General features: G+C 42.7%; 1 protein-coding gene across 3 annotated transcripts in view; it reads left to right on the plus strand.

Moving 5' to 3' along the window:
* The window catches only part of ARHGEF12 (Rho guanine nucleotide exchange factor 12), an 82208-nt gene extending 77295 nt beyond the window's left edge, over window positions 1-4913 (plus strand). For all 3 annotated transcript variants that reach the window (XM_033171709.1, XM_033171707.1, XM_033171710.1), the window contains 4 exons: window positions 621-1082; window positions 1754-2064; window positions 3752-3824; window positions 4560-4913. In XM_033171709.1, coding sequence (XP_033027600.1) covers window positions 621-1082; window positions 1754-2064; window positions 3752-3824; window positions 4560-4570 — 857 coding nt within the window. In that variant the 3' untranslated portion in view covers window positions 4571-4913. The remainder of the gene's footprint in view (window positions 1-620; window positions 1083-1753; window positions 2065-3751; window positions 3825-4559) is intronic.
* Window positions 4914-15310: the final 10397 nt, after the last annotated feature.

Consider the following 15310-nt stretch of genomic DNA (forward strand, 5'->3'; position numbering starts at 1 on the left):
AAGTTGTGTAATTCTTTATCTCCTTGACATCTGAAGGGAGGGCATTCCACAGGGAGGGTGCTTCCTGTTAAAAAAAGCTTTGTGTTCTTTAAAAGCACCAGGTAATTTTTTCCACTTCCTAGATAGCCAGTTGGTCAAGATATACACACTCAGGGATAAATGATGGGATAATCTTTTGCCTACCCAACCATGCCTTATGTCTTAGAGAGGTGTCAGGAAGGTGAGGCTCAACCACCAAAACGTGCTTTCTAATTAAACCAGGCCTAGAGCATGAGAACAAATGAAAGGCAAGGGATATGGCTGCTGTGCTCCAGGTGTCTCAGAAAAGTACCACTCTACCTAGGCTGGTAAATGGGATGAGATTTGTGGAGGAGCTGGCAGCTGTTGCCTTGACATAGAGGTGCACATGACTGCATTCAGATAATATGCCAGTCTTTGGATTATTGTCTCCTGACATGTCTTATATATTTCACCTTCTCTAAAAAGAGAAAAGGAGCTGGCTGCTGAGTTCGTGCCTTCTCAAGAGCACCAGTCTTTAACATAACATTTATGTGCGCAGGTTAATTTCAGTCGCAGGAGATGACCTGCAAGATCTGTGATGATTTTATGTTCCCTTACAGTGGGCTTATTGAAGAAATTGCTAATGGAGCAGCTGGGCATGTCTGAAAAGGAGTCTCCCGAAGGCTGGCAGCGTATTGCCAGGCATAGGACAATTTGTCAGAGGACCCAAGTGGAGAGTTGTGTCCAGAGAGGACTACAGTACTCGGACAATGACAAGACATCCCTTTCAGGGGCCAGTAGGACACCCTCTGGCATGGGAACAAATAATTTTGGACCTTGTTGCAGTCATCGGACTTCAAGCGAATTAATACAACCAGGGGACACTGTGTCCAACAGCAGTCAGTTAATGGACCCTTTGAGCACAAACCCAGATGCCCCAACCACCGAGCCTGAAGTGATAGGTTCTGAGGATGGTGGAGAGCACTTTTTTGATGCTCGTGAAGCCCACAGCGATGAGAACCAATCAGAGGGTGAAGTAGCAGAAAGGAAGGAGGAAGAAGAGGTGCAGTTGCGGATCTCAGGTGAGTAAATCCCACTGATGTGTAAGGCTGAAATGAAATATTGCTATAATTTGGGCAGAGCTCTTAAAACGTCAGTTCTGATGGCACATATCATTGTGAAGGAAGATGTGTGCATCCACTGTATCTCACTGGTTGTGAGAATGCATATAACCTTAACCTAAAAATCCTGTGGGAAGACACCTCCCAGTACATCAGTTCTTTTTTCGGGGGTGGCAGGGGCCCCACATCATCAACCATTCAAGGGCAGTGTTCCATGGAAGAAATTTGTAAGGTGGCAAGTGTGTGAGCACCTCTACCTACCTTCACAAAACATAAAATGATTTGTTCTTGACTGCAAATACTGACTTTGGCAGAAGAATTCTGCAGAGGGTTCATATTCATAAATCCAGGTTTGTGTCAGAAACCACAGGAAAGATGGGGTAGCTTTCTTACCATGAATTCCTGTTTCACCACAGTTTAACCCAAAGCATCTGAGATTAGGGAGAAGAACTTCCAGAGAGGCTTGAGTCCAGTCACGTACTGAATGCACCTTGACATTTTTTGCTAAGGTTACACCAATTTCATACTTGCATAGCATGCACAGGTGTTAGGGGCAGGCACATATTGTTGCTACCATCTTAGATGAGCTGCTCTTATCTGGAAGCATTAGTGTTAAGATGTTGTCTTCACAGGAAATTATTTGATCCTTGACGGATATGGCACAGTACAGGAGAGCTCCACAGATGAGGAGGTAACTTCGCTGGTTCTACAGTGCACTGCAGGCAACAGCACAATGGACTCTGCCCACCAACCACCACCATCTCTGCAAGACAACCGGACAGACGAAGGAAGCTTGGCATTTGCAGAGGAATTAATGGCCTCCCACTGGGAAGCTGCTAAGGAATCCTGCTCAGATGTACTAAGGCCTCCCTTCTCTGTGGAGTCTTGTGCCCTGATAATGCATTACATCCAGAAGATAGAAGCTAACCTTGAACACTTAAAGGTACAGTGTGTTCTTGTGTAAATTTGGCTGAATTTCTTTTTTCTAAAAACGTGTGTAGAAAGTGGGGAATTGGGAACGAAAAAGCTTCCTGGGGAACAAGGCATGCTGAGGATTTGTATGGGTTTTATTTTCTTCACTGATTTTCACTGTAGCTTTTCAAATAGAGATTGGTGGTGAGTTTTGTACCCTAAGTTCCAAGACCTGGAGAGTTCAGTTCAGTTGAATTTTTCAAAGGGAAATAAATGAAAACCTTAAGGTAATCCTGGAGAAAGAGAAGGCTTCATGTGGGGAATGTGAATGAAGGGAAAGAGTGATTTTAGGATCCAGTATTGTGAAGGATCATTCAGAAGCTCAGGCAGCAAGGAGGCGGGGGGTGAAGCAGAAAATCTAGAGGCTAAGATCAGTTTCCATTTACTGAAATGATTGTGTCAAAAGCCACAGTTTCAGGTGAGAACTTCTCTGTATCTTAGAGGCTGAAAGAGAGACAGGGACACTTTAGATCTAAAGTTGGCAAGCTGGGGATTTGGCCACAGTGAAATGAAAGTACAGGAATCAAAGTAGGGGAAAAGTTGTGGTGAAGACAATGCAGCACCTTGGGAAGAAGGGCTGGTTGTTATATGACAGAACCAGGACTAGGGCAATGCTGCCAGAGGCAGGCCAGTTCCTTACAACTAACAGTATGGCTCTTGCAACTTTTTAACAGTCCCAAGAAACCAAAGAGCATTGTGCATCATGTGCTAATCCAATATGAAGCACAGTTTTCTTTGTAAATCGCGTTGAGATTTTTTAAATAATCAAGTGGTGTATACATATTATGAAATAAATAAAATAAGGGTTTAAGGGCTTTTCCTCTACAATCTGTTTTTTATCCTGGCACCAACCTGAATAAAGACAAAACATTACAAGATAGACTCCTGTGATGAGGGAATTCAGCCTTTGCTTCATCAGACTTAGGCTTGGCTTCCTGCTGCACCACAGATCGATAAGGTGGAGCAATTAATATATTTAATTTTTCCATGCACAGGATTGCTCCTGTGAGTGATGCCATGGGCATAGGATGTACACATGTATTTATAAGTGAGACTTCTGCTCACTTTGCACTGTGGCTCAGAGATACTCTGCTCACAGATTACTAGGAATGTGGTCTTTCTGAATAAGACAGGAATTTTCATGTAGCGTGAGGTGGACATGTGAAAATGCAACATGGGATTTGACTTGAGAGTCCTCCTGTGTCTCTTCTCCATCTGGGAAATGTGCTCAGTGACTTTTCACCTTCAAGATGCTAGAAAGTGCAGAGTTTTGCTAGCACAGTAATGATTGTGTGAGAGTTGCTTCAGGAAGATATACAGAAGGCAGACAGGCCATTTCCAAAGAGATGCTAAATTGGGATGAGAGGTGTTCCTGTGGTGTAAAAATGGTGTTGCTCGCTTCTGAGGCATTGCCCTTCTGTCCTTGATGGGCTGCTGCTTTCAGCTGCTGCCAAACCTGCAAGACTTTTTCCATATCAGGAGAGAAAACAAGTAATAGCTTGAAAGAATAGGAGAGGTTCTCTCATCACTGGAGTTCTCAGTGATGGAGGACTGAATCTGTTCCAGAACTTGGCCAGTCACAGTTTCAGTGAGTCTGATCTGATTGCCTTTCTGCAAGTGAGTCACAGATCACATGTGTGATGGGTTGTATCTTCCAGGAAGTGGAGGAGAACTATGCTACTCTTCTTCAACAAAGGCTGACTGGAACAGCCCCCACAGATGAACACTCAGGTATGCCTTCCCCATTCCCTGGGCATCTTCTAAACAGAAATACAAGGGGAAACAGTTGTTAATTTTCTTGCAAAAGTTTTTAGAGCTTTCACTGCAGCTCCTGAATTTTCAGAAAAAGTTGCTGGCTATAAAACATTCTAATTCAATACCTGGGTTTGCTGACATTTTGCACCTTTCTCTTAGTGGATTGTATGGTATAGGAGGTGCTCCCTTCCTTGCTGCTCAGCACTCAGTCCACTGATAATGTCATAGTTCTAAGGGGCCAACAGAAGATCAGCTGATAGCTTGTTTCAGAGTTATTTTTCCATGTTCCAATGGTCATAATTTGCAAGCTGACCTGCCCCGCCCAGTGTAATTTGTTCATTCTTAAGACATTTTTGTAGCCTCCTATTTGTACAACTCAATAGGCACTTTTATACCTCTCCTGTATTAGTGTTAGTTAATACAGTGGATGTATCTTCTATCTCAACACCTCATGTTCTTTTTGCAGCCTCAGGGAGCAGACAAATGGAAATAATTGTTTGTGTTTTGTCTTTGGCTCATATATAACTGTTTAGTGCAGAGATGCATCTCTGTAAAGCACCAGAGCAGTCTCCCTAGGATAAGGTTACAAGCTGAGACATGGAGTTGCTTTGGATTGCGCACCTGCGCTAGAAACACCTGTGCATAAGATCCATAGTGCTCGGCTGCTACTTTATAATACTATGTTCTACTTCTTTCTTTCTTTCTCTTTAGATAAAAGTTAGTCAAGCTTCTTGGAGGTTGGATGGAAGCATCAGCCTCGCATTGGCACCTGTCGGCTTCTGCCTGGACTCTTGCAGCATGAGGGCTCTTTCCGTGGACCATCCAAGTGCAGCAGAGTGGGAACTGGGGGGGGTGGTGGTTTGGGGTGGAGGATGGTTTCCTTTTAGGCCTCTGCACTAGCTTGTCAGGGAGAGGTGGTGATTTTTTTTTCTCCTCCTTTGCTACCCTACCAGTAATTCTTTTTGATTCCAAACAAGAGGAAAGAGGAACAAAAAGAAGAAACCAAATGTATAAAGCTTTGGGTGTAGGATATATAAAAATGTATTTAGACATATACAAAAAAAATCAATGTATTTATTTGACTTCATTCCATGTACTGAAAGCACACTTTAATTTGTATTTTATTAGGCCCCAACAACCCTATGCTCCTGGACCCACATTCAGGGCTGCTTGTGTGTGAGAGTGTGTCTTGACTTTTCACTGGATTGGATTCTGCCAGCAACCAGTCCACTGCTCAAAAGAGCTTCGCCTGCAATGGTCCCCCGCCTCCTGTGCAGTGACGGTATGCCATGCTGTACACAACCAGGCACTTGAAAGGTTGGCAGCCTTTGGGCTCTTCTTGCAATGGCACGTGGTGCTTTGACAAGGAGACGAAAGGCTTGGGATTTTTTCCTTGGCTTTGAATTCCCTTTGAAAGCAGTGAGGTGGGGCAAAGAATGTGCCTGCTAAGTCACTCCTGGTATGAGCATCTTCTACCACTGGAGTTAGCCACAGGTACTTCTGAGTAAAATCCCAGGTATGTTCGACACGCAGAGGTGTGCTTTGTTGGCCATTGCATGTGCAGGGAGAACGGGATTGGTTTGGGGTGGTGGGGTTTTGTTTTATTTTTTGCACTGTTTGTGCCAAAGTGCTCTGAAATCACACTGGTTAGCTCAGAAGCCTCCATGGGAGCAACTCTGCAGTATTTTTCCTAATAGGAACTCTGACATCCTTGTGTTTTGAAACTGAACCCCGTCTAAGAATGGAAATAGAAGGCTCACAGCACATACGTAAAAACACTGGACATTCCAGACTGGTTACCGAAAGTGGTACAAGGCTGGGTGCTACCTCCATGAGACAGATGGTTCAGGATGCAGCTTCTTCCTTTCATTGCAAGTGGCTGATCTTTTTTGTCGTCCCCCCCCCCTGCACCAGGTTCCCAAACCCTGGCCTTTTCGGGGGGGGGGGGCGGACAACTCAGATCTAAATGTGCCGAACTCCAGAAATCCCCATAACTTCTGTTCCTCATGTTGAATGTGCTGCGGAGTGTGGAGAATTTTTCTTTTTCTTTTGTTTTCTCCCCCTCTTTCCAGCGTGAAGGTCATACTGCCTGCTCCATTAACACAGAGACACATTTTCCCTGTAGCTATAATGGCAGAGAATCAAAACGCTTGTTGTTTCCCAGTCATGCGAAACACAAACCTCTTCTTCCCTTAGCAGGAGGAATAGTAGTACTAAAAATGGGCAGGCTGTGCAAGGACAGATTTTAAAAACCTCCCCTTCCCTCCAACCTCCAACATTTTGAAACCATGAACTGATGTCTGTCAAGATGGGGAGATAAGATTTTCCAGAAGCAAGTTGTATGGATCGCCATCCCTCTTCATTGGCAGAAAGTGCCCCAAAACCAAAGGGTCTCCTTCTATATCTGCACGAGCTTCCTTTTATCAGTGCCATTCTGAGTGCCTCGTGGATCTGCTTGTTCCCATTTCATAACTTCTTGATTCGATAATTTCACATTGTTTTCCATGTAAAAATTCTATTTCGCCACCTCTTGGCATTAGGAAAACTAGGTGTGCCTGAGTATGGAAGATAAACATGGACCTTTTCAGATTTTAAATAGCCCCTCTTTTTTTTACCTCTTAGCTATGTAACATCACACTAGCAGCACTTTTACGTTCCCTTTCCACAGCCCATGTCTAGGACGATCAAGAAATCACGCTCACAACATGGACCTCTCCCTAGCATGAGTAACTTTTGAGCAGTGGAGAGTTCAGATTTCCACTGCAGATTGTTGTTGCCAGTCTCTTCGCTGCATTCTGTGGCAGGAGTCCCAAGATCATTGTCTGCTGTAGCACTTCCACTATAGATTTGACCTGCAGAGGTGTCTGGCAAGATACTGCTTCAGCATCTTTGCTGGGTCAGGTTGCCAAAATCACCCGAGGATCAACCTGAGAAAGGAGGGCATGCAAGGCGAATGCAGGTTTCGTGGCAAAGCCTGAAGAGTTCTTGGCCATCCTTGGAGGATGTGGCCATCTCATATCTCCCCACCCCGGGAAGTGAAACAGTACTGTGCTCCTGTCCTTTTGGTGGTGTTTGGTTTTGTGTGTTTTTCAGGCTTGTTCTTATGCCATATTATGCAATCTCCTGTTAAGGGCATTATTCAGCTTATAAGAAAGAGAAGGTGGTGAGAAATGGGGATTGTCCATTGCTCCCAACACAGTATCCTAAATCACTGGGGATGTCTTAACTCCCTAGCGTGTCTACTGTACAACAGACCCCAGGCACAGATCCATTTTTGTGAAGAGGGTCAACACTAAAATGCACTTTGCGGGGATTCCCATTGGTTTTGGGTGTGTGTGGTTCCCCCCCCCCTTTTAATGTACTAGAATAGCCATGAAAAATTCCAACCAAAGAATCCTTTCCTGTCCTTCATGTCTGGCTGTGAACATTCCCTTCTTTAGACTGGACAATAGTATGGAACAGCCTTTTCTCTCTCCTTTCCTCCTCCCTTGCAAAATGAAAAACAAAACAAAACCACAGGCTGAAAAAAGAAGTAATGGAATATTTCATGGACAAGATAACATTATGTTGGCTCCACTGTACTTTTTGTGTTTATCCTGGATTTATAGAACAAGATTATTGCAGGGGGTGGGGCGTTCAAAAGACAAGGCCTCGATCCAGATGTCAACTTCCTGCACAGCTTGCTTTTGTATCATTTGGACCTGGTCTACACATGAAGCAGAATGAGTTGGTAGAATGCCGAGAATGATAGACTGGACTGTTTGTTTGTTTCTTTGGATTCATTTTTTTCCCTTCTGGGCTGTCTGAGAGCACAAGCAGCGCAAAGCTTTAGATGAAAGTTGGGATTTCTTTATATGGCACTCACATTTTCCAGTAAAAACAGAAGGGCCAAAGCAGTCGTCTCTGTTTGCAGCGCTTTTGCTATTATCTGCTTTTAGTAACATTAACTCCAATTCTTGTGATAAATCAACTCTTAACTGCCACATCTGAGGGCCTGGTAGACAGTCTCTCTCTCTCTCTCTCTCTCTCTCTCTCTCTCTCTCTCTCTCTCTCTCTCTCGTGTGTGTGTGGTGTTGATATTTTTAATGTTTTCTCCAATGCACTACCTATGCCTGTACCTTGTTGAGTTTATTTTTTAAAACTTGCAGACCATTCTTTCTTTGCACTGTAGGTGGGTGGGATATTGTAAAATATGGTACCCGGTCCAGTTTGGCACTTTGCCTGCAGCAATACAGATCATGCTGCCATCCCAGGGCTCTGCTTTCTCATCCTCCCCTCATTCTGCTTGGTGTGTAGATCAGACCTCACTGTGCAAACGCTGTAGTAAGGGAGGAGGAAACAGTACTGAGTTTTCTGCGCAGAATGTTTAGCACAGCAGTCCTGGGCCCAGTCGTCTGGTTTGACGCTGCCACCTGCTGTTGACCTACCATTTAAACATGCAAGGAATGGGGTTGCTAGGTGGTACTTGCGGACATCGGGCATATAGTACTTGTGTGACCAATTTCTGGAGTGGGGGTGGGGGGAGGTAATTCCTGGGCAATAGGGACCCTTGATTCTTGACAACCAAAGCTTGAGAACAGCTGTGGCCCTGGCTTCTTGGACTCTTCCATGGTTGTCTAAGCATAAATGTTCCAACTTGATAGAAAGCTCTTTTTGCGGTAGAGGAAGTTGTTGGTGCTTGCTCCTTGTGTTGTTCTCCCCTGGAATATTGGTGCATCTTGCATCTGTTGGATGGATTTGACCCCTTGTTGTCCCCATTTCAAAGAGATCCTTCAGTCCTCCTCCTCCTCCCTCCATCCCCAGATGCCAGCTGATAAGCCAATGGTCTCCAAAAGGGATACTGCAGCCAGAAGCATACACTGCTCTTTAAGAATTAAAAAAAAACAAAAAAGAGTTGTTGTTTTGAAACTTCCTTCCTACTAAAAATGTATTTTATTTGTTCACTATACAATCATGTACTCCTTTTAACCGGTTTTACTTTTAAGGAACACAGGAACAATCTGGAATTTGAAAAGCAAAATGCAAAAAAAAGAAAAAGAAAAAAAATCCTCTTAATACCTTGTATTTTTAACTGATCATGTTTGAATGTTTAAGAAAGAAGAATTTATTGTTCTAATTATCCAGATGTATTGTATGTTTGTAAAATAGCTCTTATTAATTAGCTGATAAGGTGGTATGTTTCTGGAACAAAATATTGCTCATTTTAAAAAAGAGGTTTTGTTGGGTTTGTTTGTTTTTTTGGAATCTGGGAAATAGAAAATTAAAGCATTCAAATGCCAGTAAATAAGCTTAAAGGAACCCAAACATTTGACTATGGTATTTTGTTGAATCCAGCAGATTCAAGTTCACACTCCTGGAGTAGACTGATAGCCTGGTGGACCAGTGATCTTGTCTGTCTGCACTGATTTGGCAATTCCATGATAAAGAACACCCCTTTCTGACATCTGAGACTATCAGATCTATTCTCAGCTTAGAGAGAGCACACAACAGTCACAAAAGAATGCAACATTTCTGACTTGTCTTTTGCTTCTCAGGCACAGAACACTTCCTGCCCTGCAAACAGGGGGCTCTTCTGCCAGTTCCATGAGATTCAGTGTAATCCTTCAAACTAGCAGAGTGTCAGCACAAAACTGTTCGTGCTGAACTGTATAATTGAACTGTAAAATTTGTTCAGTTTATATATCATCCTTTTTCTAAAGATCCTGGGACAGTGTACGACATTAAAAATATAGTTTACTACTGCTAATAATAATAATTTAATAATAAACATTCACAGAAAAATAATCACAATTATTTCTTTCTTGTTTTGAGAATGGAGCATGAAGACCCTAGTTGAAATGTCAGAGGAGAAAGCTGGCTATTGTTGCATATTTAGTGGTTTTTCCCCATCTTCCCCTTCCATGACTTGAGTTCAAATTTGACTGAATAAAGTGCCACATGTTTCATGGCCAGCATCTGTGCCAGGCATTGTGCCAGTCCCCCCTGACAAAGGGTAGTTTAAAGTTATTGTGCCCAGTTTATCCTCTTCACTCCAACTATGGATTTACATATTTCTGTTTTGTGGATTGCTTGCCTCTACACCCAAATCTCTGGGACTGTTGAAGGAATTGAAACCTTCCTGCTTTTCCCAGCCACCACACAACATTCATACAAAACTCTGTTATTTACTTGCATTGTAATTGCTAATTGGAGCTCAGTTATGCTTTCCTGGTGATGTGTTTTTTCTGGCTTCTGTTGTCTTGGGAGATTTTGCACTGCATTTTTCTCCTGGCTACACAGTTGTAATGACATTTTACTTAAGATAAACTGATGCAGGTGCTTCCATCTGGGTTTTCCTGAAGCCGGGCTTCCTAAACTAAGACAGGATTGCTTTGAAGAAAAGTGTAACTCATTAATTTGGAGGTTATCTCATCACAGGGTGACCTTGCTTCCCATGGCCATTCATTCAGCACCCCTCCCTGGATGCTCAGGTGGTGGGGAGTCCATGGATTATCTAGTGTCGAATACTTCAAATGGATTTGTATTTCCCCCCCTATTAAGACTCAACTTGGCTGGTGCTCAGAGAGTGGGGCATTGGCTAGTGAAGAGTCTGTGCAGTGCAGATACACTTTTGTTGGTGCAGCTTCCATAAGAAAAAGCAAACACTTGAGAAGTTGGGACAAGGACTAAAGAGCAGAGGGGTAGAAGGGAACAGGGAAGATAGCTTGGTTCTGAAAACCATGCACATGTTAGGAAGCTAGATGGGCAGGAAAGTTGGGAGATAGAAGAAGTGAAAGATGACAGACTCAAAAGGCAGTGAACTGAGAAGCGAGACCCGCAGGGGGAAATTGTATTTGGACAGCTGGAATAATACTTGGGATTCTAAACAGTTTATGCTCAGTACCTTTTAAAGGGCAACTTGTATACTCAAAGCTATGCAAAAGCTATTCTTTGTAACATTCTCCGACCCAGCTATATCAGTTTCAAAACTGGTAATTTGTAATGCAGTTAAAGAGCACAGGTGAGGAGCTATATTTCTCTGTTTTTCCATGTTCCCAGCATTATTTTGTGTTATGCAGGGTACAGATATCTGTATCTTCTCATGCTTGAGGTGCTGAAAAATGAATTGCTTAGTTGGATTTTGTCCTTAGTATAAGGGGACACTGGGAAGGTTCAGTAACTTGTTACATTGCCTTAAAAGCAGATAATTTCAAGATAGCTGTCATTCATGGCGGCTAGTGAGTTTTCTGGGGCAGCCTTGCTGCTGATGAAACCACGTGCTTTCCACTTTATAAAGAAATTGACAGCATTTTTAAAAATGTTGAGGCCTGTCTGCAGTTCCCCAGAATGACAAATGACTTTCCTTAAATATTAATGATAGTTACTCAGCAGTAAATGCAGGCTGGTGCTTGATAGGGGATGGAGCAAGCTGCTTTGAGTTGATTTTTCTTTTCTTTTTTCTTTTTATTACATTTTCATTTTTCAGTCATTTGTTTATTTGTTTAGGTAAGTGGATGCCTCATTGAAAAAACAGATCCAGCTTTGAGTGTCCCAAAATATTTTAATGCTAATAAATAGTTATACAAACTGTCCAAATGAATAAAGAACAGAGGGAGGGGAGGCATCCACAACTCTTCATTTTGATGTTGGCAGACTTGAGGCTTCAGCAGTGGATGGAAAACAGAGGAGATTGGCAAATACTTATTGAGTTACTCGGTTATTATTATTATTATTATTTATTAATTTATTTGGTTTCTTACCCTGCCCTTCACCGTAATGTCCCAGGATGATTTACAGAGACTTAAAATTCAGTATTAGAAGCAGTATAAAACAAATTGCCTTTTCAGGGAAATGGTAGATCTTGAAAACATGTGTTTCCACTACAGATGGTCAGGGTACAGACTGTGTTTTCAGAATACAATGAAAAGTATGGGTTGTATCTAACTTCTGCTCAGAGTTGAGCCATTGAAACTGGTGGACCTAGGTTAGTGGACCTATTCTGAGTAGGACTAGGAGACGATCCTATGTAATCAAGGTGCAGGCACACCTCTATGAGAAGGGAATTCCACATTGTGGGAACTGCCACAGGCAATGCAGTCTCCTGGATCACCACCGCCCCAAACTCCTGAGGGTGGTGGAACTGCCAAGAGTTTTCCTGTTGGCAAGCTTCTCTGGTCCTTCAGACTCACTGGTCCAGACCCATTTTTGTTCTGGAACCGGCAACCTCCAACAGCACAGTTGCGCTGTCCGTAACAAAACTTGAAGACGATTCTCTTGAAACAGAAGGACCTTGTGTTTTCAGTGTTCTTAAATGCTTGGTTTTGGAGCACACAGAACAACTCCATCTCAGTGTTCTTCTCGCACGCTTTCTGCAGAGTGATCCTAAGTGCCAATCCTCAGTGGCTGACTAACCTCCTTTCACTCTGACTGGCTCCAATCTGCACAAAAGGCGAGAAGACTTCCCAGTGGCTCAAAAGCTTGCCTTTCGTGCTGACTGAGCAGCTCTTAAGATACTGGAGACAAGGACCCTGCCGCAGAAATAGTAATGGGCCTTTGACCCATCCACCCACTGAGATATTTGCAATGCAGTCAAACCAACAATGCATGTTTGCTAGATAGGCACGTGATAGGAGCTGAAGCTCAAAGAGTTTTCTTGTTAAATTTGCTAAAGAGAACTCGTGAGAGCCATTCCCACTGTGTCCTGTCCTGTATCCATACATATAATCTCATCACCTGGCTGAGCACTTCCTCTTTGACATTTGACCCCATTCCAGCAATGTGAGAACATCTGCACGTCTGAGCTCCAAGCTCAGGCTACATTTTAAGCTAGACTTGAGTATGCCTTTGTAACTGGATTGCTGTTTTAAGTCTGCCCAAACAAAGTTGCTGCATCTGTTGCTTCTCAACGAGTAAATGTTGAGTGAGTAAATGTTATTTTTACCTTTTACAAGAATGTGTGGAGGAAAGGGGGGAAATACCAGGAGAATCCACTCTGCCTTAATGCATCTTGGATTACTTACACTAAAAGGCTAAAACTAGCTTGCCTTTTAAACTGCAAAGGGATCGCACTCTGCTGAACTCACAAACGTGGGGAAGGAAGGGTAATATCTAATATATCCTCTCCTAGCATCTATACACATCCCTACACCCACTGCCCGCACACCTGAACCACTACGCAATTACTATTGTAGCATTTCTGAGCCATGGAGAAATCAAGTGTTAAAATAAGCCAGCAAATGGGCACAAGGCCAGTTTGGAAGTTCTCACCTCTTCCATTTCCAAATGATCTTGAAATGCCCAGAGAGTCCCTTTTTGGAGACCTGTGAAATACCACGGGCTGCTCCTGGTCCTACTCCTGACCTGTACCTAACGGAGCCTGGCTTTGTCGTTAGACTCTTGTACTGGATCATTAAAATGGAGCAATAAACAGTCTGTCTCCCTCTCTTCCAGCCCAAGAGCTTCTGTTTAGTTCTCCTCCCCTCCAGCCCCAAGCAGCTGGGATTTTTACAGCTGCAAATCATCAGCCATGCTTTCGGATATATAAAACACTCCTAAAACCTCTCCAATGGTTTCTCTCTCTTTTTGCTAGTTTGTTTGTTTCCAGATGCCTGCTGTTTATTCAGTATAAAGTATTTCTCCTCTCCACCTCCTCATCAATGTTTTAAGCAAGTATCAACAAGGAAGTTAAGCAGGTCTCCCTGGAGCAGGGTGCAAATCTACATTTCTGTCAGCTGCTGGGATGACTATCAGATAATTCATATCTGAGGGTGTTTCTCGGGTCAGTGCTAAGAAAGATGGGCAGTATCTTTCCTTTCACTAGCATATCTTTTGCTTGCCAAAAGTGTTGTCTATTTGTCAAAACTACATGCATACAAAAATGTCTTTACATTATGAGTAATTAGCACTAAAAAGTTGATGAATTTTCATGAGGATTTATTATTATTATTATTAATTGCACAGTGCTTCAGAAATGTGAATAACTTAATTTAAGTTTGGAAAAATGAGAAACTGGGAGAACCAGAACTGTCAGATTCATTCATCCCTGCCTATAACTCAAATGAAGCACTTGCAGCCCAAACAGCTGCACATTCTTTCCCTGTTTGCCCCTTCATCTCTTGTCCCCCCTGTGCCAAATTTTAGATTGGAGGCTCCTCTGGGCAGGGACCTGTGCTCTTGTACTTTGAAAAGTGCTAAGCACACTGATGCCACTATCTAAATAAAATTTCAGTAATCCTAAATTGTATGCTGCACATGAAAATGCTCCAGTTTTCAAGAACAGCTGAATAGCTCAGCTGGTTGAGCATGAGACTCATAATCTCAGGATTCTGGGTTCGAGCCCCAGGTTGGGTGAAAGATTCCTGCATTAAAGGGGGTTGGACTAGATGATCCTCAGGGTCCCTTCCAACTCTACAATTCTATGGAAAGGTTAAGGTCCTCCTCTGCACTTCAACAAATTGGTTTGTGTGTGAAAACTGTATCAGGCTAACTAACGCAAGGCTGCATTGTGCAAGCAGTATAAATTATACTAATTCATGCCTAGTGCATAATTTAGCTCCTGCTGAGCATGAGAATGGACAAAGAGTTATAGGCACCAAATAATCCTTGTCTCCAGCACAGTGGAAATCTTCATAAACCATCTTGGACAAAATCCTATTCCAAGTAAACTTTTCATGGCACAATTTACACAAGTAAACTGATAGCATAGTGACATAGTCCATCTATTCTAGAACGTCACCAACTGCACAGTGTACCCCAGTTTCAGCCAGCTACTGTTTACAGCTTTCTTTCTACAAACAAAAAGTACCCAGGACATCCACTATCCTAAGAAATTTATTGGTTCTGCCATTTTAGGTTGCTTTTTTTTGTCCCAACCAATGTAACATCTTAAGGTAAACGAAAAAAATCCCAGCTGAAACTGGTCTAGGGAAACAGATGGAAGGGCCTGAAGAGAGTTTTCTTTCTAAAAATGAGTAAGAGCTCTGGACTTAAAATATCAGAAGAGAAATCTGTCGATTTTTGCCATTTTGGGGTGATTTTTTTGTCCCAGTCAAAGGAAAATGTTTTTAGAAGGGGGAGTCTCACATTATCTCCCCCCCCCAAAAAAAACCTGATACAAGAAAGCAGACTTAAAAGACATCGCATACATGGATTTGTTTGGGGAGATTTCACTTTAAATCAGATTTTGGTTTAGAGCAGTACAATACAATTTTGCAAGTTTTTCTTTGTGCCTGTTAAATTTTCCAGCTTCTGATATTTTTCTTCAGGTTGCACCCCCCCCCCCAAACCCCTTTTCACACTTAATACATTGAAAGCTGATGCAGAACTCTGCATCCCACCCAAATTTTGTGCTTCCACAGAGCAGTTAAATGCCTTTTTGTAAACTGTTTTTGCTTTGTTTCTCTGTACATTTGTTCACACACACACACACACACACACACTTCCAATTTCTTGTGTGCATTTCAAAGAGGCTTTTAAAAATGACA

Source organism: Lacerta agilis, chromosome 15, assembly GCF_009819535.1.
Source record: "Lacerta agilis isolate rLacAgi1 chromosome 15, rLacAgi1.pri, whole genome shotgun sequence".
Lineage (NCBI taxonomy): Eukaryota > Metazoa > Chordata > Lepidosauria > Squamata > Lacertidae > Lacerta > Lacerta agilis.